This window comes from Panthera uncia, chromosome F2, assembly GCF_023721935.1.
Source record: "Panthera uncia isolate 11264 chromosome F2, Puncia_PCG_1.0, whole genome shotgun sequence".
Taxonomy (NCBI): Eukaryota; Metazoa; Chordata; class Mammalia; order Carnivora; family Felidae; genus Panthera; species Panthera uncia.
Window position 1 is genome coordinate 11,203,752 of NC_064812.1, and position 27,305 is coordinate 11,231,056.

Here is a 27,305-nt window from a genome sequence, read left to right on the forward strand (position 1 = left end):
AATTGCGGTGTGATGGAGCTTGAAAAACTATTGCTGTCATTTAACCTAGATTCGTATGTGGAACCTGCTGTCCAATCTCAGTGTGTGTGTGTGTGTGTGTGTGTGTGTGTGTGTGTGTGTGTAGGACCATATCCTATTCTATTCTAGCATTTATCATGTTGTATTTGTAAAAATTACTGGTTTTCTTATTAATGACCCTTCTAGTCTTTTGGCTCTTGCAGAAAGGAACATGGTTTATCCATCTCTTTATTTTCAGTGCCCTAAAGTTCCATACCTTGCACATAGTAGGTGCTCATTGAGTATTTGCTGACCAGATGGATGGATGGTTTAGTATTCTGAGTCGGTGAGGGAAAAGATACATATTTAGAAATCTCAAAAGTAATAATAGGAAACTTTTAAGCTAGTATAAAGAGTGACTGTATTGTGTTTTGTATGTTACAGCTGGCCAAGAATGTAGGAAACAATAGTTTTAATGATATTATGGAAGCAAATTTACCCAGCCCCTCACCAAAACCCACCCCTTCAAGTGATATGTAAGTACTTCTAATAGACTGAGTTCTTTACTATTCTGTAATTGTTCTTCTGCCCTCCCAAGAATCGTCTTAAAGGTTATAATATTTTTTCCCCCAGAGGAAATCCCATTATGAGGAAAGCTCAGAGCACAGAAAAGTATTGTGGAGTGAGTGCATTTCTGGAGTGCTGGAGTGCACAGATTATGTTCCCTGGCCCCTTCCCCTAGGTAGTTGCAGCCGCTCTGTGGAGAAAGTGTCTTCACGTCGACAGTTCATTCCAAATCATGGCCTGTTGTGGAAACATTAACACGTATTTATTTTTGAGAGACAGAGCATGAGTGGGGGAGGGGCAGAGAGAGAGGGAGACACAGAATCCGAAGTAGGCTCCAGGCTCTGAGTTGTCAGCGCAGATCCTGACCCAGGGCTTGAACTCACAAACCGCAAGATCATGACCTGAGCCAAAGTCGGACGCTTAACCGACTGAGCCACCCAGGCGCCCCACAGCCGTCTTATCTTGAAAGGACTTTGACCTGAGGGTAAAGAACACCCACAAAAGTCAGATCTTGGTTACCAAGCAGAATCTACCAAAGTCTGCCGTCAGCCAGCTCGCCCCTTCACTGCCGACCCAGAATGAAAGGAAGAGGCACCACCTCGCTTTTAAACAGTGATGGCTGTGGCTGTGAGATGGGGCGGTAGCAGGCTCCACACACGGAGAGGCTTTTGTGAGCAAGAACTCTTAAGTCCGGGGAGTTGGAGCTCTCTCAGAAAGAAGAAAGCGTCTTGTAGGTGCTGTGCATTCTTTCATTCAAAAGACGCCAATGAGTTATTCTCCCCGTTTTCAGGTGAAAAAAAAGCAAAGCTCATGAAGATTTAGTAGTTTGCCCCCAGGTCGTGCGACTGATGTGCTATAGAAATAGGATTTGAACCCAAAATCCATCTACTGCTTTTTTTATTAAGTGGCTCATGTAACTAGGAAAGTCACAGGGTGAGTTCAGGTATGGTTGGTTCCAGGATGTCAAACAGTATCCTCTGGACCCTAGCTGGCTCGCCTGATTCTCCCCTCCTTTACTCTGAGCAGACTTCCATTCGCCCTTTCTGCAAATGGGGCCACTTAGGTCAGATAGCCCTGCAGCTGGGAGGTGGGCTCAGTCCCAGAGCTTGGGACAGACCTTAAAAGCGGAGAAAGGATGAGTCCTCAAGAAGGAAATGCACATGCCCAGTCAGACTTCGGGTGTGTTACCCCTGACAGTCTCCTGTTCACAACTGCACCTGCAGGAAAGACAAGCCATCTTTATTGGTCTTTATTCTGGCACTCAGTGCTTGGCCTGGGGGTGACCGTAAGGACGGCCTTAGTGAGCCTCTGTGTTCTTAACTGTTCACATAAGGAGTTGTGTCAGAAGAGTACGATTTTTTCATTGAAGCTCTGGAAACTTCACTGGTCTTTTAGAATTGTTCTTTTAAAATTTCTGTTTTCTTTGTACACTTAGGTGTATCTGATTTTAAGTAGTACAGAGCAGATTTCTCTAGCTGTTGTCGAGGTGGAAAAAACTCCACTGTGATCTTCGTGCCCATGAATTTTGTAACTATAGATTGCCTGCACAAACACTAGTAACTATATATCAGTTTCTTCATTCTGTGATGGGATAATGGGATAAGTTGGTCTGAAACCTGGTTGGTTTAAATGCTAAAAAGGAGTATTGGGGAGTATATTTCACTTAAAGAGAACTGTTTTTCAGAAAAATGTAGTTTTCTTAGCTCGTAGAAAATAAAAAGTGTTTATATGTTGCTTTGCTCTACTTTAGGACTGTACGGAAAGAATATATCACTGCAAAGTATGTAGATCATAGGTTTTCAAGGAAGGCCTGTTCGTCTTCATCAGCTAAACTGAATGAATTGCTCGAGGCCATCAAATCTCGGGATTTACTTGCACTAATTCAAGTCTATGCAGAGGGGGTAGAGCTAATGGAACCACTGCTGGAACACGGACAGGTAAGGCTCCACTAAAATCGTAAGATGAAAGGGAAGGTAGAAAATGACTTTAAAAGCTAACTCCTTTTATTATAACCCTGCAGAGTGAGATTCTGATACATCGAGTGACCATGTCTAAGCCAGGACAATTTGAGAGTGGAAGGGGCGCTATTAATAATTACTTCAGGGTGACTGATGTGAACAAAGCTGCTGTAGGCAAAGTAGGACATGCGATCACCTTACTTACACTCATCGTGTCCTTTTCAGGAGCTTGGGGAGACGGCCCTACATCTTGCAGTCCGAACTGCAGACCAGACCTCTCTCCATTTGGTTGACTTCCTTGTGCAAAACTGGTATGCTTTCTGTTTTCTCTGAATATGCCTTATCGTTCACACCAACCAGTCTTCTCAGTGGCCCAGACCAGATATGGACAAGCATTCGGTAAAGGCTTTGCAGGCCATGAGGTCTCTGTCGCAGCTATTCAACTCTCCCTAGTGTGAGAACAGTCATAGACCATATGTAAATGAGTGAGCATGGCCATGTCCCAATAAAGCTTTATTTATAAAAACAAATGGAGGGCCAGATATGGCCAACAGTAGGCTATAGTTTGCCAACCCTCGGCCTAGAAAGATGTAAAATCCTGTCTCTGTCCAAAACCTGCTGCATGAGGAAAGGTTGAAAGAGGGAAGACTTAACAACACAGGTCAACAGGATCTGTGAGTTTTCGTTGTTCATAAGTTCATTAAAAAACTACAGTGTGGGGGGGCACCTGTTTGGCTGAATTGGTTAAGTATCCAACTCTTCATCTCGGCTCAGGTCATGATCTCACTGTTCATGGGACCAAGCCCCATGTTAGGCTCTGCGTTGACAGCACGGGGCCTGCTTAGAATTCTCTCTCTACTTCTGCCCTTCCCCCACTCATTCGCTCGCGCTCTCTCTCTCTCTCTCAATAAATAAACATTTAAAAAAAAGTGCTACAGGGGTGCCTGGGTGGCTCAGTCAGTTGAGCATCCAACTTCAGCTCAGGTTATGATCTCACAGTTCGTGGGTTTGATCCCCATGTCGGGCTCTGTGCAGACAGCTTGCTCAGAGCCCGGAGCCTGCTTTGGATTCTGTGTCTCCTTCTCTCTCTGCCCCTCCCCAACTTGCACACCATCTCACTCTGTCTCTCAAAAATAAATAAATGTAAAAAAAAAAAAATGTTTTTTTAAATGCTACCACGTGTGTATCTGACTCAATAGCTAATTCACATTTGGGACATGCTCATGGGAGTATAATATTGGACACAGGCAGTTTGGACTTGCTGTAGTCTTTAGTGGGTGGTTCTGTAAGCCACAGGATACGAGGAGGAACTGAGCTCGTCCAGAGGCGAGTGGTCAAAATAGCAAGGGGATTTGAACTCACATATGAAGAATGGTGCCTGGACACGAGCCCCGTTGTGTATGTAAACGCCCACACCTCTTCCTCAAATATAGGACGGTGTAGTCTTTAAGAGCCTTGGCTCTGGGACAGACTGCCTTTTTTCAGATCCCTGCTTGTCACCCCCGTGCCTCGACAGTCTTGAGAGCAAGCTCTTCATCCTGTCTGTGCCCCAGCGTTTTCATCTGTGAAACCAAGGTGGTGATGGCCCGCCCCGCTGGGTGGTCGTGGAGAGTTAGTGAAGGAAGAAGGTGCGGAAAAGCTGAGAGGCAGCACCTGTCCCACAGGAGGCACTGAAGACACGCTGGCTGTTCCTGTCATGTGGCTTAGACATGTGGGCGTGATGGTAGCGACATCGTAGTGTTTCCTGGGCTTACGAGTAGATCTCCAACTTGACTCGGTTGTTAGCACCGAGAGAAGTGGTTAATCTGTGGCTTCAAATGCTATTATTTATGTCGCATTTAAATTATATTTGAAATTAGACTTTTTCCCGATAATGCTTCATTTTTCAGTGGGAACCTGGATAAGCAGACAGCCCTGGGCAACACGGCTCTACACTACTGCAGTATGTATGGTAAACCCGAGTGTTTGAAGCTTCTTCTGAGGAGCAAGCCCACCGTGAGTGTCGGTAAGAGTGTGACCAAGCGTCTCCGTAACCAGTCACAGCGTTCGGCCGGCTAAACCGAGACTCGCGTGTTACCTTGTAATTTGATTATTGTCCGTGGCCTCTTCAAGATACACCTTAGGTAATTATGCACGTGCCTTTGCCCCCCGTTTCAGTGAACCAGGCTGGGGAGACTGCCCTGGACATAGCAAAGAGGTTGAAAGCCACCCAGTGTGAAGATCTGGTAAGCCGAACGGAGCTGGGGGCTGGGGGAGGGGTTGGGGGTGGGGGGCGGGGGCGGGGGGTGCGGTGTCCATCAGACAGCAGCCGCCTGGAAGTGTCATTCTCAGAGCCTGGGGACAAAATAGATCGTCTTTGTGAACATTGGCTGAAGACATTCAGACGAGCACTATGGCTACATTTCAAAAAGCGGTCAAATGATAAATATGTCACCCCCATCTGTCTTTTCAGTGCAGTTAGGGACCCAGGAGCTAAAAGGCATTTGAGAGGTATTGTTACCAGACAGGCTTGTGGCTTGAGGTCCCGCTTTTTATATGCCAGACCCGTTAGGTGTTGTCCGCAGCTCAGTAGTAAAGAATTCCTCAGCAGCCAAAGAATTCCAAAAATTGGGCAAGTAAAGTTCAGCGTATAATGGTTTTCAAAAGGTGAAATGCATGGCTTGCCCCACAGGCCCCACCCTTTCTGATCCCGGTGGTTTTTGCTCCTTCCCCTGGGCCTTAACGTAGGGTGATTCTCTTGCCCACGGGGAAGGACGACACAGGAAGGGTAAGTTCCATCCCCGTGCTTTCTGCCACGTGTGGACTCCAGGCCAGCCGCTCTGTGTTTGTATTCTCGTGAGAAACCTTGGAGGAGACTATAGCTCTCCCTGCCCCCATTTTACAGATAAGAAAAGTGGGCCACGATTGAACCAGGATGTCTGACATGAAAGGCCTGCCTCACACTTCACTAACTCTGATGTTGCCTTCCAGCCAGGAATTTGCGCTCGTGAGGCTCATTACAATATTTGAGAAAGCTTTTAATTTCAGAGAGAAGTTCCGTTATCAAAATAAGAAAGGCTCTGCCTATAATCCTTGGCAACTCCTCTTAGGCCGTCCCACAGTAGCCCAGCCTGTAAAGTCAGAGTTTTGCCCGTTTAAGCAGCAACTGGTGATTAATTTGAAGACAGGAATAAGGTGGGATTTGCTCCCTGGTCACGTCACAACGGGATGTTTAACCTTTACGTTCCCGTGGTTACACCTGCTGTTACTTTCAGCTGTCCCAGGCTAAATCTGGGAAGTTCAACCCACACGTCCACGTGGAATATGAGTGGAACCTGCGTCAGGAGGAGATGGATGAGAGTGACGACGACCTGGATGACAAAGTGAGTGCCAGCAATGCCACCCGGATCCCTGCTGCCGCTCCCAGGTTTTCTGCATCACACGGGCGAGACCCCTTCCCGAGACTGTCTGGTCTTGTGACCTGAGGCCAGCGTCTTTGCTTACTTTCCGATCCTTGCTGGGTGCCACAACTGTGTCAGTCAGGACTCCTCAAAAACCAGGCCCAGTAGGATGTGGTTGAAGGGAGAGGGAGAGAGAATGGAATTTATTTTTAGGAATTGACTCACATGATTGTGGGAGCCGGCTAGTTCACAATGTATAGGGCAGGCCGGCAGGCCGGAGATTCCAGCAGGATTCGATGGTGTGGTCTTAAGGGCAGATGTCCCCATCTCTTCCCAATAGCCCTTCAACTTACTGGATGAGGCCCACCACATTATGGAGGGTAGTCCCTTTTACTCAAACTGTAATTTAAATGTTAATCTCATCTAAAGAAAATCCCTTCGCTGCAGCATCTAGACTGGTGTTCAACCAGACACCTGGGTACCATAGCCCAGCCAAGTGGACACATAAAATTAGCCATCAAAACAGCTAATTAGTACATAAAAAGGTGTTATGTATTGAGGACTTAAGTATGAACTAGGCCGTGGGAAGCACATTGCCTGTGCTACCTCACGTCGTTGTTACCAAAAGCCCACTACAGCATTGTTATGGCCCCCATTCTACAGAAGGGAGAACTGACCCGGAGATTTTGCCACCTAAGGTCTCCAAGCTTGTACACACCGTCTCGGGACTACACCCGGTTCTGACTCTCCGAGATCCTAGCTGCCTCTGAAGGTTCGTTCATGCAGCTTTCATCAGCTCTGTATTGAGCGTTTCCTCTTTCCTGGGCAGCATTTAAGGAGTGGTCATACAAAGGTGTCCTAAAGACATTCTTCACTTTGAGGAGAGATAAATTGTAACGGATGACCGTTACAATGAGAGCTTGGGGGAAATCCCTGAGATGTGTTCAGAGGACATAGCAACCGCCTCAGCTTGGCAAGCGGTGAAGACCCTACCAAGGAAGAAGCACTGGAGATGGGTTTCTGAGAGTAGGGAGGAGCTTGCCAAGCAAAGAAGTGGGGAGGAACACCTCTTTCCAGGGAGGGAGAGCAGCATGTGCAAAGGCCAAGGGGTCCTGGTAGAGCTGGAAGTCTGGGGAAGGGTCGGAAGCCCAGTGTGTAAGGTGCCTTGGAGTAGGTTTGGGGGGAGAGGGGTCGCGTGGCCCAGGTCAGGAAGCACATCACGGGCCACATTTGGCCTTTGGGCCTTATCCACAGAGATTACCTGTCAGAGGAGCCAGCTTCCCCACCGGCCCTGGCCACGGTGTGGGAAATAGGCTGGAGCTGAAAGCAGCTGCAACGTGGACTCGAGGGCTCTTCAGGAGGCCTTGTCCTTGGGGGCTGGTGGGCGCCTGCACCCGGCATAGGGCACTTCTGAGCTCTCCACCCGGGTCCTGGTGGCCCTGGGTAACCTTGAGTCTTCTGCCTTGGGAAGTTGCATGGATGCCACTGCTGTCACCAGGAGTGCAAACACAGGGGACACCCTTATAGGCAACCGAAGACAGTTTTGAATTGGAGAGGCCGGGCTTGGACCCACAGGTCTGAATCGTCAATATCAGGCGTCACTCCGGGCCACGGCGTGGAGGCTGCTTTCTGAGGGGACGTAAAATGAGCAGGGAGGCAAGCACGGAGGACTTCGACTTGAGAGGGTTGGCCGGGGAAGGAACACGGTGTAGAGACAACACTCAGGTGGGAAGCAGTGTCGTGCTGGCCAAAGTAACCTGCACAGGCAGGCATCTGTTCATTAAAGGTTGCGTCCGGCTGTGACCTTAGGCTTCTGAACGCTTGCGGTCGCTAACCAGTGCCTCCCTGATGTGACCCTGCTAATGGTGAGCGGGGAATCAGGGGTGCGAGGTCTGCATCCTTCTCTTGTTGCTGGGTGGCGGCTGACCTCGGAGCACACAGAGAGGCACAGGAACCTGTGCACCTGTGCACCAGGCACAGCGGAGCCTGGAGTGTCGTGCTCGGTGAGTCCTTGCCCACTGCGCTGTTCTGTCCTCCGCAGCCGAGCCCCATCAAGAAAGAGCGCTCGCCGAGGCCTCAGAGCTTCTGCCACTCCTCCAGCATCTCCCCCCAGGACAAGCTGTCACTGCCGGGGTTCAGCACCCCGAGGGACAAGCAGCGGCTCTCCTACAGCGCCTTCACCAACCAGATCTTCCCCTCTGCAAGCACAGACTCGCCCACGTCACCAACCACAGAGGCACCCCCGCTGCCTCCGCGAAACGCCGGGAAAGGTACGGACTTTGAGAAGGGCTTTGTGACTCCATCCTCAAAGCTGGTGCAGCCTCGAGGTAAAAATCGCAGGGTGCATCTGTGTGGCAGAATATGGAACGTGACGTCAAGGACAGCTCGAAATAGGGACCTTGCCATTTGCTATAAGCACCAACAGTAAAATAGTGTTGTGGGCACGCCTCGTGTGTTGTGCTGTACTCGTCTCGCAACAGTCCTGTGGGGTATGTGCTCTTGTGCCCGTTTTATAGATGAGGAAACTGAGGCTTGCAGAGGGAGAGTGGCTTGCCCAAGGTCACACAGCCGGTAAGTAGTAGAGTGGAGATTCCGTCCAAGGCCCACCTGGCACCAAAACCTGGGCCCTTTCCTGTCTGCTGTGGGGTGGGATTGCAGTTCTTCTCTGAACAGTTACTTTTCTCTGCACTAAGATGTCTCTCTTCTGAAGATGTTGGTAGTTACGAAGCCCATCTCGTCCTGTGCTCACAAAAATGAGGTGGGTGCTACGGTTGCTGGCATCTGGCAGACAAGGGGACTGTGGTGCAGAGATGTGGGGTAATGGGCCTCCCGTTCTCAGATATCTGTGATTCTCGCCCGGGTCCTATATGACCTGAGCCCACACTCCTGTGATTTCTGATGAGGATTGTTCTTCCACGAGACCCTACCTGGGACGAATCTTACCCAGAAGAGGGTTGCTGCGGAGAGAGCGTTGTCAGATGTCTCCACCGGGCTAGCACCGAGGGCTAAGGGTCCACTGCCCTGCTCCGTAGCAACAAAGCACATGTCCTGTACGTTGAATCCACAGAGAGTGCTCTGCTCTGAATGTCCGTGCGTTCCCACCTGTGCAAGGACACACTGAGACACAGAAATGGCAACATTAAAGGGTCACCCCAGCCGGGGACAAATTGAGCGCTAGAGTATAGCTTTGGGTTTGGTCTCAGCCAGTAAATCCAAGTGCAGGATTCTCCCAGTGTGCTCAGCTCATGCCAACACAGGTTCCAAAGGGCCTCTCTGTACACAATGCCATGCCTCTTTGAATCACACTGGGGCTATTTTCTGAGAAATGTGAGCTTTATTCAGAACAGCATTTTTTCAGAGCTCATTCTCCATTGAAATAGTGTTATAAATGGGAGCTGTGTTCTTAGACCCCAAATGGCCTCATAGATCATAAAATAAGGGAGAAAAGTTAAAATAAGGTTTTGGCATGAACAGGACTCATCAAAGATAACTAGTGATCATAACGTAAGAGTAACCGCACGCGTGAGCCAGTGGTTTAACCCGTCAGTGTCTCTTTTGCCATTCCATACGTTGTACCAGAAGGTATATACATAAGGCATCGGAATCCATATTGAGACACTGACATCTCAAGTTGCGGATCTGTTCTGCACTGTGAGAGTACTATGTTGCCGCCCACCTCTGGGTAATGAGATTTCCCCATCAGAGTAGCAATCTCCTAAGATTTCTGTACCCAAAGAAGACCACGAAAAACCTCCAGACCATTCTAAAATAATCAAAGAAATTACTCTGAACGTAATCGTATCCCTGATTGTGGTTACCCATGTGGTAGTGTTGACCTATCTAGATAGATAGGACGGGCCCGCACCTGTTGAGGGAACCTCCAAGTAATGGAGAATCTTGAAAAAAGTCTAAAGGAGAGGACACCAGAGTCCTGGGGGCCAAGAGACCACCTCACCTCCCTTCACCCCTTCCTGTAATCTCATCTCAAGGGGACACAGAAACCCACAAAATAACACTATCTGACTTGATGCCAAGCATCTGTCTCCTGCCTGGAATAAATTCTATCTAGCTCTTTACCAAAGGCCCGGAAGACAAAGACCAAATGTGTTAAGTGATCCAGCTGGTAAAACAAGGGCTCGGAGACTTGGCCATAGCCACCATGGTCAGCTCCGGACCGGCTACACTTCCCTCACGGCCCCGCCCCAGAACTCCCAACACTGAGAGCAGAAATCCCTCTCTGCTGGAACCTGAGTGTTCCTCCAGGCTGCTCATAGTGGGACGTCGGATGCAGAGAGAGCCAGGCAGCAGGGGCTCCCCTGGACTTTACGCAGGGGAGCTGTGCCCTGCAGCCAGCCTGGCTCATGGGCCCCCACATTTGGAAAAGTGACCATGTTTAGAATGCAGATCTTAGAAGACATTGTTGAGGGTCAGCTGACGCTCTGTGCAGAGAGAATTCTCCTCTGTTTTATGGCCCTTACATTTTTTTTTTTTTTTCAGTTCATTCTGTTGAATTGGTAGAACCATTTGCATGAAAACAAGGATGTCTTGAATCTGTCATTTGGTTGCTCATTTTCCACGGAAGTGATGTCGATGTCTCTGCTTGTGGCAGCGGCCATTTCCACACCGTGAATTTAGGGCTCTGGTGGATGGAGGCTTCCGGTGAGGCCTAGTGGACACTCATGATCCAGTCCCCGCTAATAAGAGGAGTACAGAGGGGAAGAGGAAAGAGAGTTATTCTGAGTCCGCGCAGGAATATTTTCCAGAATCTGCAGCTGCCTCATCAGAACGCGAGGCAGTGTGACCTCAGTTGCCGTCCAGCAAAGTCTCCTTGTGCTCGAGCAGGGCTGCAGTTGCAGTGGGAAGCCTCAGCAGTTCAGAACCCCAAAGTCGCCACTCTTAAGCCTTAGACAGACACATTTTGCTGCCTAACCTCTTCAGACCTGTGAAGCCCAGCAAGTTTAAGTCAAAGCTGCAAAAATTGATTTATGCAGAAGGCACTACCTCGTGATCCACACCTGCCCCCCACTTTACGGTTAGGTCTATTAAGACTGGAAATTCTTCCGGCTTGCCAAAGTTAGGTCTTTCATCTTTCAGCTAAAATTAATGTCCTAGAACCTGGATTTCTGAGAGCCAGAGGGAGCTGAAAGGTGATCGCAGTCCGCAGCCCATCGTACAGCTGAGAAAACTGAGCCCTGGGAAGGGTGAGGAGCTGATCTGAGATCCACACAGTGGCTGTTAGAGGATAGAAAGTAAAAAATGGGCCTTAAGCCTCACCAAACCAGACCTTCTAGTGTCTTCGTTTCCACACTGAGGCAGGCCGTCAGTCACTGCCTTGCGTTTCTCGCGGACTTGCCCTGAGAATCCAGTGAGACAGTGTGTAGGGAAAGCATTTGGTAAAAGACAAAGCTGTGAAGTCCCATGAGAGGCGCCCCTGGGACTGTCCGGCCGTGACTACAGACCTCTCTCGGGCACAGAGGACGTGGTGAGCAGCATGGTGCCGTGCTTGTGCTTGGTTGGTTGGTTGGTTGGTTGGATTTAACTCTGTTTCTAAGAGGTTTTAAGCTGTAGAACCGCGGTTTTCTTGCATCGTCCAGTTCCACATCTTTTACGTAACAGGGACACAAACCGGAGCTGACGCGAGGCGTTATGCAGGTTAATGAGAGGTATGGGAAGCATCTAGCCGAGCGTCTGGCACAGAGTGAGTGCCCCGCGAGGACACTGCTGCTCACACCACAGCCACCCCAGCTCCTCGGCTCCAAAAAGGCTCCTCTGGGGAGAAGGAAGCCAGGGTGACGTCACCCAAGTCCCATAAGTGAGCAGGTGCTCTGACGCGAACCTGGTACGGTGCAGGTGCCTTGTGCTCAAGGAGAGGCTTTGTCAAGTAAATGATCAGTGAATGCTAAATCTGACCTCAGGAGGCTTGTTTGAATTACTTAAAAGAACTAACTTTCCAAAGTTTGAGAAACACGCACCACTGATGTTAATCACGGCTTTCTCCCGTCTGCTCGCGGAGTCGGGACCCTAGAACCCGGCATTCCGTAGCCCCTGTGTCGGGTGAACACCTGTACAACTTCGTGCCATTGCACTGACGCACAGACCCAGCAGGCGGCCAGCACAACACGGAGCATGGGGCTGGCAGGCCGAGGGTCCCGGTGGGCACTCGCTCCTGGGTGCTCACGTCAGAGTGGTGGGCCAGGTGCCCCCTCTGCCGTCAGCTCAGGTGAGGACACTCAGCACCCTCGCGAATCCCAGAGCAGAGCTCGAGAGTCACGCACTGTCTAAGGCACATCAGCCTGTAGAGCCGCACTGCGGGGGGCCTGGGCAGCCGTGAGCCCCTGGCGGGCAAACCTCACTTCCTCCTCCTCCAAGAAGCCTCTTTCCCTTGGCCCACCCAAGAGACAGGGCCCCTTCCTCGAACATGTAATCCTCTCCCAGCCCTGGGCTCTTTTTAATATTTAGCTGATCTTGCTGGGCTCCAGATTCTTCACGTGAGAAACAGGATTGGGTGCCTGCCTCGTTGGCTCACTGCTTGGAGACACGAAATAACGTTCATAATGACGAGCGCATAGCAGGTGCCCGTCGGACCAGGATGCTTTTGATCGTCCTGCATGCGTTCGGTTCAACACGTGTTCTGGGCCCTGGGAATACAGCGAAGAAGGGAGAGAAGGCCGCGAGATGTGGCCTGTGCTGCGTCGGAGGAGGAGGGCCAGGGAAGTCTTCAGTCGCTGTGCTGCAACACAGGGGCTGCGAGTGAGCTGTCCTTGCCCCTGGCACGGAGCAGGTGTGCTGAGTCAGTACTTTTGAGCGAATAAACAGCAGGATCAGTGAAAAGCTGTCCCAGAAATGTGTGGCCAGAGTCAGGAGGGGACAGGCCTCTGTCTAACATGACATCAGATATCTCGGGCGTGTGTGGTTGACTTGCTGAAGGTCTACAGAACACATGGGGCATTAGGCCCCAACATGGTGTGTGAGTGTCTTAGACCACATTCCTGCGACTTTTCATTTGAGGTCTGGAGCAATAATCAGGGCAGAGAGGAGGTGTCCTCAGGACGTGGAGGTGGCCTGTTGTCATCAAAGCACATTACACGGTGACTCCAGCTTGCCTAGGAATTATTTTCCTAGTAGCAGCATTATTCATATATTGATGACTTTACAGTTTCCTCGGTGGTTTTTGGTTTTTTTTTTAATCTCTTGGGAAGATAACCATTTGAGTGGCTCCATATTGAACCTTTCCACGGGCTGTCATGCTTCATCCATGTTGGATTTTTTTAATTTTTTGGCCTGTTTTATCAGTCTCCCCTGATCCTGTTGAAAGCGTGGCACATCTGTCTATCCCCTGCCACTGGCCACGTTGCAGGCCACGAGCATGTCCGGGATTTTTTGCCCTCAGCAGTGGCCACTGGCACAGGCTCACTGACTAAAGTCACCTGACCGCCAGGTGTGAAAAGGGAAGCAGAGGGAATCTTTGTTGTTGTGCTTCTTACGTAAGGAGATGTACGAGTAATTGTTAAAGAACCACCCTCAGGCCCTTGAATCCAGGTACTATCCTGTTTTTATTGGTGTTCTGGAAGGAGATTGAAGGATGGAAAATAGCTAATGCCGTGTTGTATGTAGCGCAGTATCATGGCTGACTTGTACTGCTGTGCCGGGGTCCCGCCCAGCCCTGTCGCTGACTGCGCGGCCTCCCCGCATACTCCCCTGCACCTTGCCGTGCCTCTGTTTCCTCATTTGAGTGTGAGGATAATAGTGCCCTCCTTACGCACACAGGGTCCTTCTTGATATAAATACATGTGTCTCCATCTTTTTTTTTTTAAGATTTTATTCATTTTTAAGTAGTGATACCCAACATGGAACTCGAACTCACAGCCCCAAGATTAAGAGTCACATGCTCTGCCAACTGAGCCAGCCAGGCACCCCTGTCTACTTTTGAAAGTAACAACTGTTAACTTTTCAGCTCTATACCGTGAAAAGCATTTGTCTTGTCCAGAGTTGTGTAGATAGAATTTCTGCTGTTAGCACTTACTGTGTCTCGCATGGCATGTTTAGAACATGTACCTTATACTTCTGTAGACAGTGTTCTCAGAAATTGTCAAGACAATTTTTAAAGCTGTCTTCTGGGTCTTGTTTTCTTACTTGAAATTTCAAGGCTGTGCTTGCATTTGGCCTTCCGGCATGGCAGACCTCTACATGTCTTGTTTTACTAAAAACCAAATGTCCACGTAGGACAATGAAAAAGCATCCTCCTAACTTGTGCCATGAATTATTTTCATACAGTTGTATTGACTGTTCAGAATGGGCCAGGCACTGAGAGACATGAAGACAGCATGAATCTTGCCCCGAGGGACCTTCCAGCCTGAGAAAGAAGAGAAAATCGAGCTGTAATGAAGCGTAGATATTAAGTGCCATTTAGCTTTGTGGAAGGTCACAGGTAGAAGCAGTTGCCCCAGGGCAAAGGGGAGGGGTTAGAGAAGGCTCTGGATGAGGTTCCATTTGAGCACACCCTTCACAGATGGGGTGCAGAGGTGAGGAGGGAACACAGTCGGCCCAAGGTTCTGGCCAGGGAGGACGTGGGGTCGTTCACAGGAGGAGAGCAGGGTACCATCAAGGATGAGCGCCCGGCCTCCAATCACACACAGCCAGATTCGTGTGCTGTGCCTGGCTACTTTCCTAAACTCTCTGAGCCTTGGGTCTCTGCCACTTTTTTTTTTTTTTTTTTTTAATGTTTATTTTTGAGAGAAAGCAGAGGAGGGGCAGAGAGTAGGAGACCCAAGCTGAAGCAGACTCCAGGCTCCATGCTGACAGCAGAGAGCCTGAACCGTGAGATCATGACCTGAGCCGAAGTCAGACGCTTAACCGACTGAGTGACCCAGGTGCCCCTGGTCTCTGCCACTTTATGAGGCGAGTTCTAGATAATGTGTATAAATCTCTCCTGAGTGTTAGGTCAGACACACAATACTCAGGAAATGGTAGCTCTAGAGAATTTAGGAAATGTAGAAGGAGGTTTGAAAAGCATGCCAACGGTGAATTTAGGAATGGGTTTTTTTTAAGAAACAGATTTTAGGTGTACATGAATGGCTTTTCAGAGGCTAAGTGGATTCCTTTCCTTGTTGTTGAAGATAAGAGTCCTGTCTGGTGAGGTTTCATTTAAACCGTCTCTGTAGTCCGTGGATGTACTATTTTCCCGTTAGGGGGCTTTGGCGAACAGAGGAAATACCAGTTCGTGGGCGGATCTCAGGAAATAGCTGCAGGCTTTTGGGAGCGTGAGTGGTGGGACCCTCGACCTAGAACAAGGGCTTTGCAAACTGCCCAGAGTGAGCATAGCGGCTTCGAGATGGATAGGGACCTCACGTGCGAGCTTCCTGAGCTCTGGCCGTGTGCCGGCCACACGTCCGAGGTACAGACCCCATTTAGGGCCTCCCCGAACTGATGACATTGAGGTACTCATGACAGCGCAGCCCCCAGGAGTCCAGCAAGCGCCACTGGAGCTGAAGGCACAGCACAGCGTCCGAACAGAGAGGCCCAGAGGGCTCGTGGCTTGTGGAGCAGGGCCCCTGCCGTGCAAACTCTCAGAAAGAGCTGAGTGAGTTGTCTCCTCTGAGAAAGACCTTCTGATAACTTCACTAACCTCACGGTTATTTATAGCAGTTTTGGAAGCTTTTTAGAGCCATATTTTTAAGCAAAAAGAAACGATAATTTGACATGATAGCCGATATTAGTGGCAAATGACGACTGGGGTGTTTTCTCCTTCCTTCCCCAGGCCCTAACAAGCTGTCCATGTCACCTCCAAGCGTCCCCCACACCTGTTAATCTTGCCTCTCAGCCTTTTTTGTGTTTGTTCGATGCTGTGTTTATTCTTTCTATTTTGTTTTCTTTTGGCTCTCTTTATCCTGCCAGAATTGCTTCCTTCCTAAACCAGGACTCAGATTATTTTGCATAAAACATCCCCTTTAGCATTTAGAGACTAGTTGCTAATTTTAAAAGTCTTCTGAGCTTTTTAAATCTTAAAAATATGAAAAAAAAAAGTTTAAGTCTGTTTTTCTGGGGCCTCTGTGCTGTCAGCGCAGAGCCTGACACAGGGCTCAAACCCAAGAACTGTGAGATTGTGACCTGAGCCAAAATCAAGTGTCGGATGCTCAACCAACTGAGCCACCCAGGTGCCCCTTCAGCCTTTTTTGAACCCGTGCCCTACCAGCCAAGCAGATTTTATGACACCTCCCCCCTTTTCTGTAGCTTCTATTACAAAACAACAGGTGTATCTGCGTGTGTGTTTTCTGGCCATGGAATTAGATTACTGTATTGAATATTTCTTTTCAAACTTAACATGTCCCTGCCGTTTCCCCCTATTTCTAGTGTTTGGTTGGTCACTCCAAGTGAAACCCTTCTGTCTTTCTTAAGAATCACCAGCCTCGGGGCGCCTGAGTGGCTCAGTCAGTTTAGCGGCCGACTTCGGCTCAGGCCATGATCTCATGGTTCATGAGTTCGGGCCGCGCATCGGGCTCTGTGCTGACAGCTCAGAGCCTGCAGCCTGCTTCGGATTCTGTGTCTCCCTCCCTCTCTGCCCCTCCCCCGCTTACGCTCTGTCTCTCTTTCAAAAAAATAAACATTAAAAACAATTTTTTTTAAATCACCAGCCTTAAAAAGATAGAAGTAGCAGTTCATTCGTCCACATATCCAATACTATATTAACTAAATTCAATTTACTGTACACCAAGCCAGAAAAAAAGCCTGGCCCGGATAGAATTACAGTCTGGTGGGGGAGACAGGCACTAGACAAATAAACAAAAGATAAGTGATTACAGTTGAAAGAAAGTAAGACAGAAGTATGTAATCCTGTGTGGAACACTAATCCCTTCATCTCTGAAATGCTGGCTCAGGAGGCTGGATTTTGCTTGGTTTGTGGTTACAGGACGACTCTGTGGTCTGATGCCTCCTGAAATCAGGTACACCCACAACTTTGCAGAGACAGAGCCCCATTAGTGCCTTGTCTTTGGCAATTTTTGTTTCTCAGGGTTCGGAGCTGATGGAATGACTTTTAGCTGCACTGCAGCAGAAAATCCCTAGGTGGCGATAAAGAGAAAAGTACTAGAGAGAATTTCCTCATTGTGTATTCTCTATTCTCCCTTTACTTCCAAGAGGAAAGTTCACTTCCTAATACGGAGCCCTTGCTGTTGTTACCAGTGTTGTTTTCCTCCCGTGAGCAGCGCACGAAGCGCAGTCCTGGCTTTCGGGAACAGCAGCGTGAGGCGGGCGAGCACTGCACCAGGCCCAGAGACCTGCACTCCACAGCCTCACACCTCATGGTGCTGGAACCTTCCACACGCCACACTCCTGCTTTCCTGACTGTGGAGTGGGGGCAACAGTGAAAAACCAACGGCAAGAGCAAATACGAACACATTTTGAGAAGTTACAAATCTTTACACAAATGGAAGGCTGTAGTAACAGTCACTTTTTGTTGACAAAATAGTTTCCACAACTGCAGTGACCGGTGCCATACTCGGGTGCTAATTTGGAGGAACAGCAGGGCTTCTGTCACATGTCACATCAGCAGGACAGAGAGGCTAAATTGTATAGCGTGGGCCATTTTATCCTAAAGCAGATTTTTTTTTTAAATTTTTTTAAAGTTTATTTTTGATAGAGCGAGAGAGAGAGAGAACGAGCAGGGAAGGGGCAGAGAGAGAGGGAGACACAGAATCCCAAGCAGGCTCCATGCTGTCAGCATGGAGCCCGATGTGGGGCTCAAACTCCCGAACCTCGAGATCCTGACCTGAACCAAAACCAAGAGTTGGACGCTTAACCGACTGAGCCCCAAGCAGATGATCATTTTACTGGGATTGCCAGTACTGACTTCCAAGGCGAGACTGTCTTTGAGAGTCACTGGTGCAAGTCATTGCTGGTACTGACCAGGAATCGACATCGGGAACTATCGAGGCTTATTTTACCAAAGAAGGAAGCCAGAAGTAATTGAGCTTTTCTTTTAATACACAGAATGTAAAAAAAAAAAAAAAAAAAAAAAAAATACACAGAATGTAAAAAGCTCTTTTGGAGCCTTTCTGGATCACCAGGTATCTACTATCCTCGTTAAAAATTTGGTATGGCAGTCGTTCTTAGCTTTCTTTGATGTCTTTCCTTTCTTTGTTTTTTGTTTTTCTTTTTTAATGCTTGCAGAAATAGTTGTCTGTGAACACAGTTAAACCATAAACCTGGTAATTCTCCGTAAAGAGATGTTTGTCAAAGTGTGCAACACACAGTGCCTGGCACACACCAGCCACTTCAGTGCGAAGAAACAAAAAATACCATAATACTAATCCCATAACGTCTCTCAAAAACAACTCGTTTTTCCTTAAAACATTAGTCCAAAAAGTCAAGATTTACCGTAGTGGTTGTGTGTGTGTGTGTGTGTGTGTGTGTGTGTAATATTAATTTTTTTACTGCCATCCTGTCTTCACCTCTGGAGAAAGTTGAGTCTTTTTTTTAAGTCTATAGAAACCAGTGTCTAATTTATATAACTTTTTCAAGCTTTCAATATAGTACGTGGTTTATGATTTCTAGAACAGTTCAGAATCGGAGGAAAAAAGAGTTTTTGGATTTCTCATTTTCCCAAGTAATTCTCTACATTAGATCCTTCCTTCTTGATAAAAGTCATTAAGAACTTTTTTTATGCCAAGTTTTCTGACTAAAAGAAAAAGTTGTAGAGAGAAAAATCCTATGTTGTGAATATTTTCATGTTTCGCCGTGCAGCCCCCTGAAGGGTTAGCCTATCCTTTGTTCTTTCTCCGTTGATTCTGCTGGTGGTGCTTTGTTCCTTCTTCCTCAGTAGATTTTATGATGGTCCCACCAAGTTGTCCATTTAAAAATGTATGTTTGATTTTTCCCACGGTACCTAAATGACCTAACCCCATTAGCAGTCCATGGGATCGGCGTTTCCTTAAAAGCACACGCTTCCCTTTCTTTTCTTGTGATTTTTTTTTTTTAACCAGCAATTTGGAAACCCCTGTTTGTGAGTGACTGAGCTGATGGGGTTGGCCGTACCCAGCTTTGAGCTTTGAGCACCATATACCACATTTGGTGTCGGAAGTGACTGCATACTGGCTGTTCTGTCTGTGAGCCTGGGATTAACCTTCCTGCCCCATTCGATTCCTTTCTAGGTCCAACTGGCCCTCCTTCAACACTCCCTCTAAGCACCCAGACCTCTAGTGGCAGCTCCACCCTGTCCAAGAAGAGGCCTCCTCCCCCACCACCCGGACACAAGAGAACCCTATCCGACCCTCCCAGCCCACTACCTCACGGGCCCCCAAACAAAGGCGCAGTTCCTTGGGGTAAGTCATCCTGAAGTCAGGGCCCGTGCTGCCCGGGCCAGGCAGTGCGTGGGGTGCAGTGGGCAGTGGACACTTAGCACATCCAGCAAGCGGACCAGACCGCACACAGGCCGGATGAGGGCCTGGATACACACGGGTGTGATTGCGTTTAAGGCCAAGAAGCATCTGGGAAAACACTTAGGCTCATTTAAAAACCAGAGCAATACGTGAAGTGCTGAGCATTTCCGGTGCACCTGTCACAGAATCTCTTGCAGTCACTGTAGCAACGCTGAGCAGCGGGTATCGCCAGCCTCGTTGACGGATGAGGAAACAGAGGCCCAGGAAAGCCGCGTAATCCATTCTCACAGCAGCCAGAACATAAACCAGAAATTTTTCCCAAAATATAAACCAGACCTAGTCACTTCTCACCTTTAAAGCTTTCCTGCTGTGCTTCAGGGTGAACGCCAGCTCCTTGACCCAGGACCTAGAGGGCTCACCTCTCAGCACCTCCCCTCTGCGCATGGCCCACCCCGCGTCTTCACGGCATGTCAGGCACACCAGGCTCTCCCTCCCGAGGCCGGTCCGCTGCCTGCATCCGTGTCGTGTGCTTTGAGAGTCTGGCTCCCCTTTGTGCTTCTGGGCTTGAACGTTTCTGTTTCCAGCTCCCCTCTCTACAGGAGCTTCCTCCCCACCCGTTTCCTTTAAAGCACCTGATCACCGTGGAGAAGTACTCTGCATTTGGCTCCTTGGTCTCTCTAGAATGTGAGCTCCATGAGAGCAGGGATTTTGTCTGTCTTCTCTTTAGCGTTTACATGGCCTAGAATCTAGCCTGTGTACGGTAGGTCCTCGGTAATCACTTGAGAATAGATAAATGTTCACAGAGTCCGTTGGTGACGTTGACAGGGGACAACAAATTTACATCCACGAGGCACGTAATTTCCACCCCGCCTACCTTTTTAGTTCCCCAGAACTCTTCACTAGCCCACAGCAATTTAAACCGGGAAGCAGGAGTCTCCCCAGTGCCCAAGGGGTCAGGCCCATGACAGGCATACCGAGAAAGAGCAGCTGTACCGAAGGAGCACGCTCGTTTGCCTGGGTCACCTCCTTCTGCCATTGAGTTTCACTGCAGCTTCTCTTTCCTTCGGTTTGAGAGCGTAACTGATAGGTAATTCAGCTGAATGCATTACGAGGCCTCTTCAAAAGCCTGTACTAAGGTGTCGTGAACCTGGGGAGCTCCTGGAAAAAGCCATACTTCCCCATTTGCAGGTTAGCACACGTCTGTCATCTGGCCACAGTGCCACAGTGTGTGTGCGAGTATGTCTGTGCCTTTGGCCATTCGGCTCGCATGTGTACGTGCCTGTCGTTGGTTGCCTCTCAGCCCATCTGCTCAGGGAGCCCCTGGCCTCGTGAGGGAGGCAGGCAGACAAATGAGTGAGTGCTCTGTACTCTTTAGGGCTCACGTGTCCACTGCATCCTGTGGACATGCTGCGAAATCGTGTCAAACTGCAGGGAAAGCTTTGTGGAGGGCCCTGAAGAGTCGGTCCCCCGGTGAGACAGGCCAGGGAGGATCAGTGCGGGATTCACACAGCCACACACTGGTATATCGAGTGTGCCCTCGACCTGTCCATGGTCGCCTTCCAGGGCCTTCAGCCATCCCCAGATCTCACCCAAGAGGACTTTGCAGACCCAGATGACGTGCCTTCGAAGGGCACACCCGTGCAGATGTTCAGACCACAGATCGTAAACTTTGATCCTGTTGTTGAATCAGTTTTTATTTCTGTGTAAAGTTCATAGTGCCTTATTCACCTCATAGGCGCAGTCGGCCTATAATTAATTGTACGAAATCTGTTTTTTGGCTTAGGAATCCTCACTTTCTTAGATAACTTTCACATCACTCAGCAGCAGGCTAGTAGCTGCTGGTCTTATGTATGTTTTGTTCTTTGCTTTTGTGGACAAGGGGCATTTTTCATTAAGAAGCAAAGTTACCGCTTTAGGCGAATTAGTGCCACCAAAAGGGAGCCTTTCAAAGATGGGCGCTGAGTGGTCTACTGGCCGCTCTCGCCAGCTAGAGCCTCCCACCTACAGCCAGCCGTGAGGGGCAAACATCAGAATCTGTCTGTGGCATAGGGACAATTCTTCACGTCACAGGCCTTGGTCATCACTCACAAACAACCCCAAATAGTAATTCTGGGACTCTCAGGGTCATTCTTTTTTAAAATTTTTTTTTTTCAACGTTTTTAATTTATTTTTGGGACAGAGAGAGACAGAGCATGAACGGGGGAGGGGCAGAGAGAGAGGGAGACACAGAATCGGAAGCAGGCTCCAGGCTCCGAGCCATCAGCCCAGAGCCTGACGCGGGGCTCGAACTCACGGACCGCGAGATCGTGACCTGGCTGAAGTCGGACGCTTAACCGACTGCGCCACCCAGGCGCCCCTCTCAGGGTCATTCTTTCTACATCGGTGTGTGTGCACATACGTGAGATCTACTTAAAGGCACCTACGGACACAGGTATGGTAAGTGCTTGGTCCCTCCCTAGCTCTCTCCCACTGACATCATGTTCCAGAAGCTAGAGGCAGGATCCAGACTCATTATTATTGTTTTTTTTTTTTTTAGCAAGTTTTTTTTTTTTTTTTAATGTTGATTTATTTAGAGAGCAAGCACTCGGTGGGGAGGGGCAGAGAGAGAGAGGGAGAGAGCGAATCCCAAGCAGGCTCCACACTGATAGTCCAGAGCCCTACTTGGGGCTCGATCTCACAACCATGAGATCATGATCTGAGCTGAAATCAAGAGTCAGGCACTTAACCTACTGAGGCACCCAGGTGCCCCCAGGCTGATCATTGGTAAAACACATGGGGTATCAGACCCCTAGACCTGCTACGATGCCTCCAGCTTCCATCCATGGATCATCTTTCCAGTGCCTCTCTTGTTCCCCTAACCCTCCCATCTCTCCCCTGCCCGAGCTGGGGGCCTTTGGGGACTATCTGAGACCAGGTTCCGGGTCTAGTAGGCAGTGGGGGGATACCAGCATGAGGAGGTAGTATAGTCACAGCCTCCTGGCTCCCCCAGGCCTCGTGTACCCACCCCCTGAAAAGCAACGTGCCTGCCCTATTGAGGTATGCCAGCTTCCCAGGCTGCATTCTTTTCTCTAAGATCTGAGCCTTTGCTCATAATGCACCTCAAACTGGAATATTCAACTCGTGTGTGCTGATGCTTAGTCGTCCTTCCAGATCTGCTCTCCAGGGACACGCCTGAGGGGCCTTCCCAGGCTAGCCACCACCTTACCCCCATTCTGGCCCCTCGGGCACAGGGGTTGCCACAGTGCTGTGTGCACCTCTCTTCCCCAGACCATTGTGAATTTGCAAGGGCCTGTGCTGTGTCTGTCTCAGAGTAGAGTGCTCCAGTGTGGACCCTGTGCCATACCCAGATCCTAATCAGTCTCTACCACCTTCTAGCCCTGTGGCTTTCGGCAAGTTATTTTTTCATTCTTCATCCCTCAGTTTCTCTGGCTGTGAAATGGGGCTAGTTAATAGTAATTATCTAAATGTTTTTTGTCTTAAGTTTTATTTAAGTAATCTCTACATCCAGTGTAGGGCTCGAACTCACAACCCCAAGATCAAGAGTCTCACGCTTCCCCGACTGAGCCAGCCAGGCACCCCAGTACTTACCTAATCTTAACCACAGTTCCAGAAAGTAGGAAATGCTGGGACCCTGACTTTCAGGACACTGGGACACAGAAAGATTAAATCATCTGCCCAAGTTCCCACGGCCGGTACTCGGGGAGCCAGGATCCATCACCAGCCTGTGTGGCTGGGGAGCTGCAGTCCTCCCCTCGCCGTGCTCTGTTGTGCTGTGCACATGGTAGCACAGTGATCCTGGGACTGTCCCCCACCTCCGCCTGGCTGTATGCCTCCTCGTCCATCTGTAGCACGGAGCCCTGGTGTGCGGGGAGGGCCACTCAGGCCTTCTCCCTGCCAGAACCACAGTGGCCGCAGCACCCAAAATAGCCCAGGCATCACATTACTGAAGTCCCGCTCTTGTGATGAATTCAGCCATCTGTCTCGGGAGACTGCTAAGGCAGGCTTTTGTTTACAAAACAAAGTGGCTTATAGGCAGATTTGCGTTTTATGGGGAGTTCGGTTTTTCAGGTGGGTGTCATTAAACCTCACCTTTGGAGATAAGTAATTTGTTTCTAACCTATTCTATAACAGGCCAACACATATTTTACTACAATTTAAGTAAAATTAATGAAGAAATGAGAACAAAGGAAGAACAAAGGTAACTAGCACATGGTCCAGGAGTTTGATCTCTGCACAAAATGTGTAATAGAAGTTCACATACAATGGCTGGAAATAGACCATAGATTTGACACTGAGCTTCCTACCGGCAAGAGCAAAAACAAAAACAAAAACAAAAAAACCTCCAATTATCCAGTTTATGGCGGCCATAAGTTTAACCCACTTCTCATACTTAAGAGTCTTGTAATTAATACCTGAGAACTACTTGCCCCAAGACCTCTGTCCTTTGGCAGGTGTTCAGAGAAGTCTCTATAGCACACATCACAGGAAACCATAATACGTACTAAAAGAACATTCTGGAAGCCTGGGTTCCAATCTAGGTTCTACTAATCCCAAGCTAAGTGATCTCTGGAAACCATTAGGTTCCTTGTCTTTGTTCACTGGGATTTAAAATTGTATAAGCTTTTTTTTATTGTAGAGCATATACTAGAAGAAAAACCATACCACAAATCAATTCACTTCTCTTATTTCAAGGCCAGAACTTTGGGTGAAAGCCTCAGTATTTGAAATGTCTACTTATTGGAGCAGTAATGGTTTGTAAAAGAGCCTCTGGACAGAAATTTCCCTTTTCTTCGGTTCCCCCACATATTTTTATGTCAGCTCCCTGCCCCCCACCCCCCAACCCCACTGTGCATGCAGCTCTAGAAGTTAATAATGGTGGCTACCATCTGTAAATTGTTTCCCCTGCCCTGGGGCCGTGCACTGGTCCAGTCGTCGTCCTATTTAGCCATCATAGCCATCCTATATAAGATAGACACCATCACTGTCTCCATTCTATCAGTGAGGAAGTTGAAGCACAGAGTGGTCAAGTGCTCGTAGAAGATCACATATCCACTAACTTCAGAGCTGTGGTATCAAGGCTCATGTATTTATCCACTTTTCCGGAAGATTCCTGGAGCCTGTGTGTCATTCACTCCTGGGCCAGTGCCCTCCTCTCTCTCCATAAATTCTTGGCCCGAAGTTTCAGAGCTAAAGTAGGTAGCCCCGAGTCTGCCACAACTCCTTCAGCTGCTGGCCCAGCATCTGTCTCCAGCTCTCTCTTACACCCAACTTTTGTACGCGAGAGGCCTTTTCCAAGTTGCGTGAAGAGAGGAAAAGGGATGAAACTCCTTCCGTGATTTTGGTCCTTCCTTGAATACTGTCCTTTCTCCAGAAATATGTCTGAGCCACACTTTTCTTCCCAGACATGGCTCGTGGCCTTTGTCTGGCCACGAGATTGATGGGATTCCTGGCTGCCAGACCACAGAGGCCTTCCCACCAGGTGCGGGGGGAATGCAGCTGTGGGCAGAGAAGCACGTGAGTCCTGCTGACTTCCTTCAGCAGGAGCCTGGTGACTGCTCCATGCCAGAGACTGGGCTGGCCAGTGGGGTCACAAAGACGACCAATGTTCGCCCAAGGAGTAAATCCTCATCGTTCTGTTACATTCCATCAGAGAGCTATGAATAATCATTACCGTTTGTGTTGCGTTCCCTGTGGCCCTGCACGGTGCCCTGCGCTCCATAATTTATCTCTTGTGATGCTCTTACCCATCTAGTGGGGTAGATACTGTTTGGTTCCCGTTATATAAATGAGGGGACTGGCGCTTAGTAGAAAAAGCAGAGTAGTCCAAACCCCTACCCACTGGGTGATGGCTTGGCTGGCTCCGAAATTTGCACCTTTAACCACTGCTCTGTGAGTAGTGGTTGTAGGCTAAAAGGAAGGAGGGAGTGGTCAAGCCTGGCTAGGGAAGAATTCCCAGAAGTTGACTTTGGAGATACTCTTTGCAGGGTGTGCAGGAGTTCCAGGAGTTCGGCACGGGTGGGAGGGGTTAGGTGTCGCAGAGAGAAGAGACGGGCAAAGTTACTGAGGCATAAAAACACAGTGTCTTTGGAGACGGAGAGCCCCCTCGAGTGGCCAGAGAGCAGGGTCAAATGAGGACCCTGGACACTGGGGCTGCAGGTGTCAGGCCACAGCCCCTGGTGTGATGGCTTATCTGTGTGACAGCAGAGTAGGTGACCACAGGCAGCGCGAGGGGCTTTCTGCAACCCTAATGGTCTCGTGGTCAGTCTTGCACATAACAGGGCGAAGAATCGTTGATTTGGAATGTTTTCCACCCGAAAAGGGAATTACCAGATACAGTAGTTTGCCCTAACGTAGAGCTTTCTCTGCCATTTTGATTATTATGGCTCCTGTAAGTCTGAAAGTGTGAGATTTGCTAGCCAGTCCTAAGGACTCACATCGAGCACCAGGCTGAAAAGAAACGCCTACCTGAACATCATTCACAGCTCAGAGGATTTTGTGAGAGGCTGCCAGAGGAGTCCTTCGGTATTAGTGCTGGCTCATGGAAATACACTGATGGTTAGAAGGAGTGTCCTACTAAAATAAAGCTGTATTTGAAAGTCTTGGGTCCTGGTAACGCCAGTTTAGCTTTCCCCTCACATCAGTGTCCTAGAGTTACAGAAAGTTCTCGTCTTCGCCCTGTGCCAGCCTCCTCCCCATCCAGGACAGGCACTGATAGAAGGTGGGAGTTTAGTACACATCCTGGTAGCAGGCTGCTCCGCTCTGTATCACAGCTCTCACCCCTGCCAGCTACTTGACCTTGGGCTCGGCTTTACTGCTTCGTGTTTCTTCATGAACAAAATGGAGGGGAACCGTATTACGCGTGCTGTAGACGTGATTCCCGTGATGTGCGTATACCTTACCTCACTCACAGCAAGTGCCCAATGAGCGGTAGTCGCTATTATTGATAATTGCTGTTGGGCCATCATGATGGGCAGTGAAAAGTCTGTAGACTCACGGTGGAGACTTCCAGGTACGTCATGTAGCCATGTGACTTACAGCCATTGTTCACTTACCCTCGTTTCCTCATCTTCAGAATGAGGATAATGACACCAGCTGTTCGTGTCATTGTGAGGAGGAGAAGCATTTGGGCAGCCGTAGGTGCTATGGAGCAGACCTGCCACGTAGGACGCAGAGCTCAGTGCTTTGCCTAGGGCTGTCCTCTGCAGCCGCCCTCCTGTTTCTGAGCCTCCTCAGCGAAGCCCCTTCCCGGCGGCACCTGGGAGATACTGTGGGTGTCTAGGGGACGAAAGGGACCTTGGGAAAGGCAGGCAAGGAAATGAGCTAGAGCACGGAGACCACCGCCCCCCCTGCAGGTTCGCCGGGATTCCTCCAGGAGAGCCTGGCAGCTTGGGGCTCTGTGCTCCTCCCACCATGGGACGGATCACAAAAGAGCCCCCTTTATTCTAGCCAGGCTTTCCGCCTTCTGGACGCAGAGCACGTATCTGGTTCTGCCGCTCCGCCGTGAGAAAATGCATCAGCGTTCAGGTGCATGTCCCCCAAAAGGACTCTCTGTGTTCCTCTTACCAGTTAGACACGTTTTTCTTTCATAGCACCCAACCCTGTGCAACACTCCTCTCATCCCGTGTGGTCACTATACTTGGTGTGTGTACGTCTCCCAGGCCAGATCACAGACTCTGCAAGAGCAGTGACATTTCATTTGCTTTTGTGCCTCCTGCTCCACATTCATGCCTTGCACGCGGTAGACGCTTAATAAGTGCATGTTTGAACGATCGGATTCCTGGCCGGTTATCACCACCCTGCTGAACGGTGGCCACCTCCATGTGCATACACACACACACACACACACGCACACACACACACACACACACAGAGTTTGTGGGTTGTGTATTTCTTCTGAGTCTGGCTCCCAGGGCTAGTCTCCTGACACAGGAACCTCCAGGTGAGTTTGAGGTTTGACTCTTCTCTCCCTGCCCCGAAGCTGAGGACAAGATCCTGAGGCAGTAGGACATCCCCAAAGCCCCGTGACCTTA

At 49.3% G+C, this 27,305-nt stretch overlaps 1 protein-coding gene across 10 annotated transcripts in view; it reads left to right on the plus strand.

Moving 5' to 3' along the window:
* ASAP1 (ArfGAP with SH3 domain, ankyrin repeat and PH domain 1) overlaps positions 1-27,305 on the plus strand; it is a 313,407-nt gene that overhangs the window by 268,295 nt on the left and 17,807 nt on the right. For 7 of the 10 annotated variants that reach the window (XR_007458534.1, XM_049633464.1, XM_049633465.1 and 4 more), the window contains 8 exons: positions 442-533; positions 2,315-2,501; positions 2,748-2,833; positions 4,412-4,527; positions 4,680-4,747; positions 5,777-5,884; positions 7,944-8,172; positions 19,048-19,218. Coding sequence is in view for 9 of the 10 variants with exons in the window: in XM_049633464.1 (XP_049489421.1) it covers positions 442-533; positions 2,315-2,501; positions 2,748-2,833; positions 4,412-4,527; positions 4,680-4,747; positions 5,777-5,884; positions 7,944-8,172; positions 19,048-19,218 (1,057 nt within the window). In the remaining variant the exon portion in view is untranslated. The remainder of the gene's footprint in view (positions 1-441; positions 534-2,314; positions 2,502-2,747; positions 2,834-4,411; positions 4,528-4,679; positions 4,748-5,776; positions 5,885-7,943; positions 8,173-19,047; positions 19,219-27,305) is intronic. The other 3 variants (XM_049633467.1, XM_049633468.1, XM_049633463.1) reach the window with 1 other exon arrangement.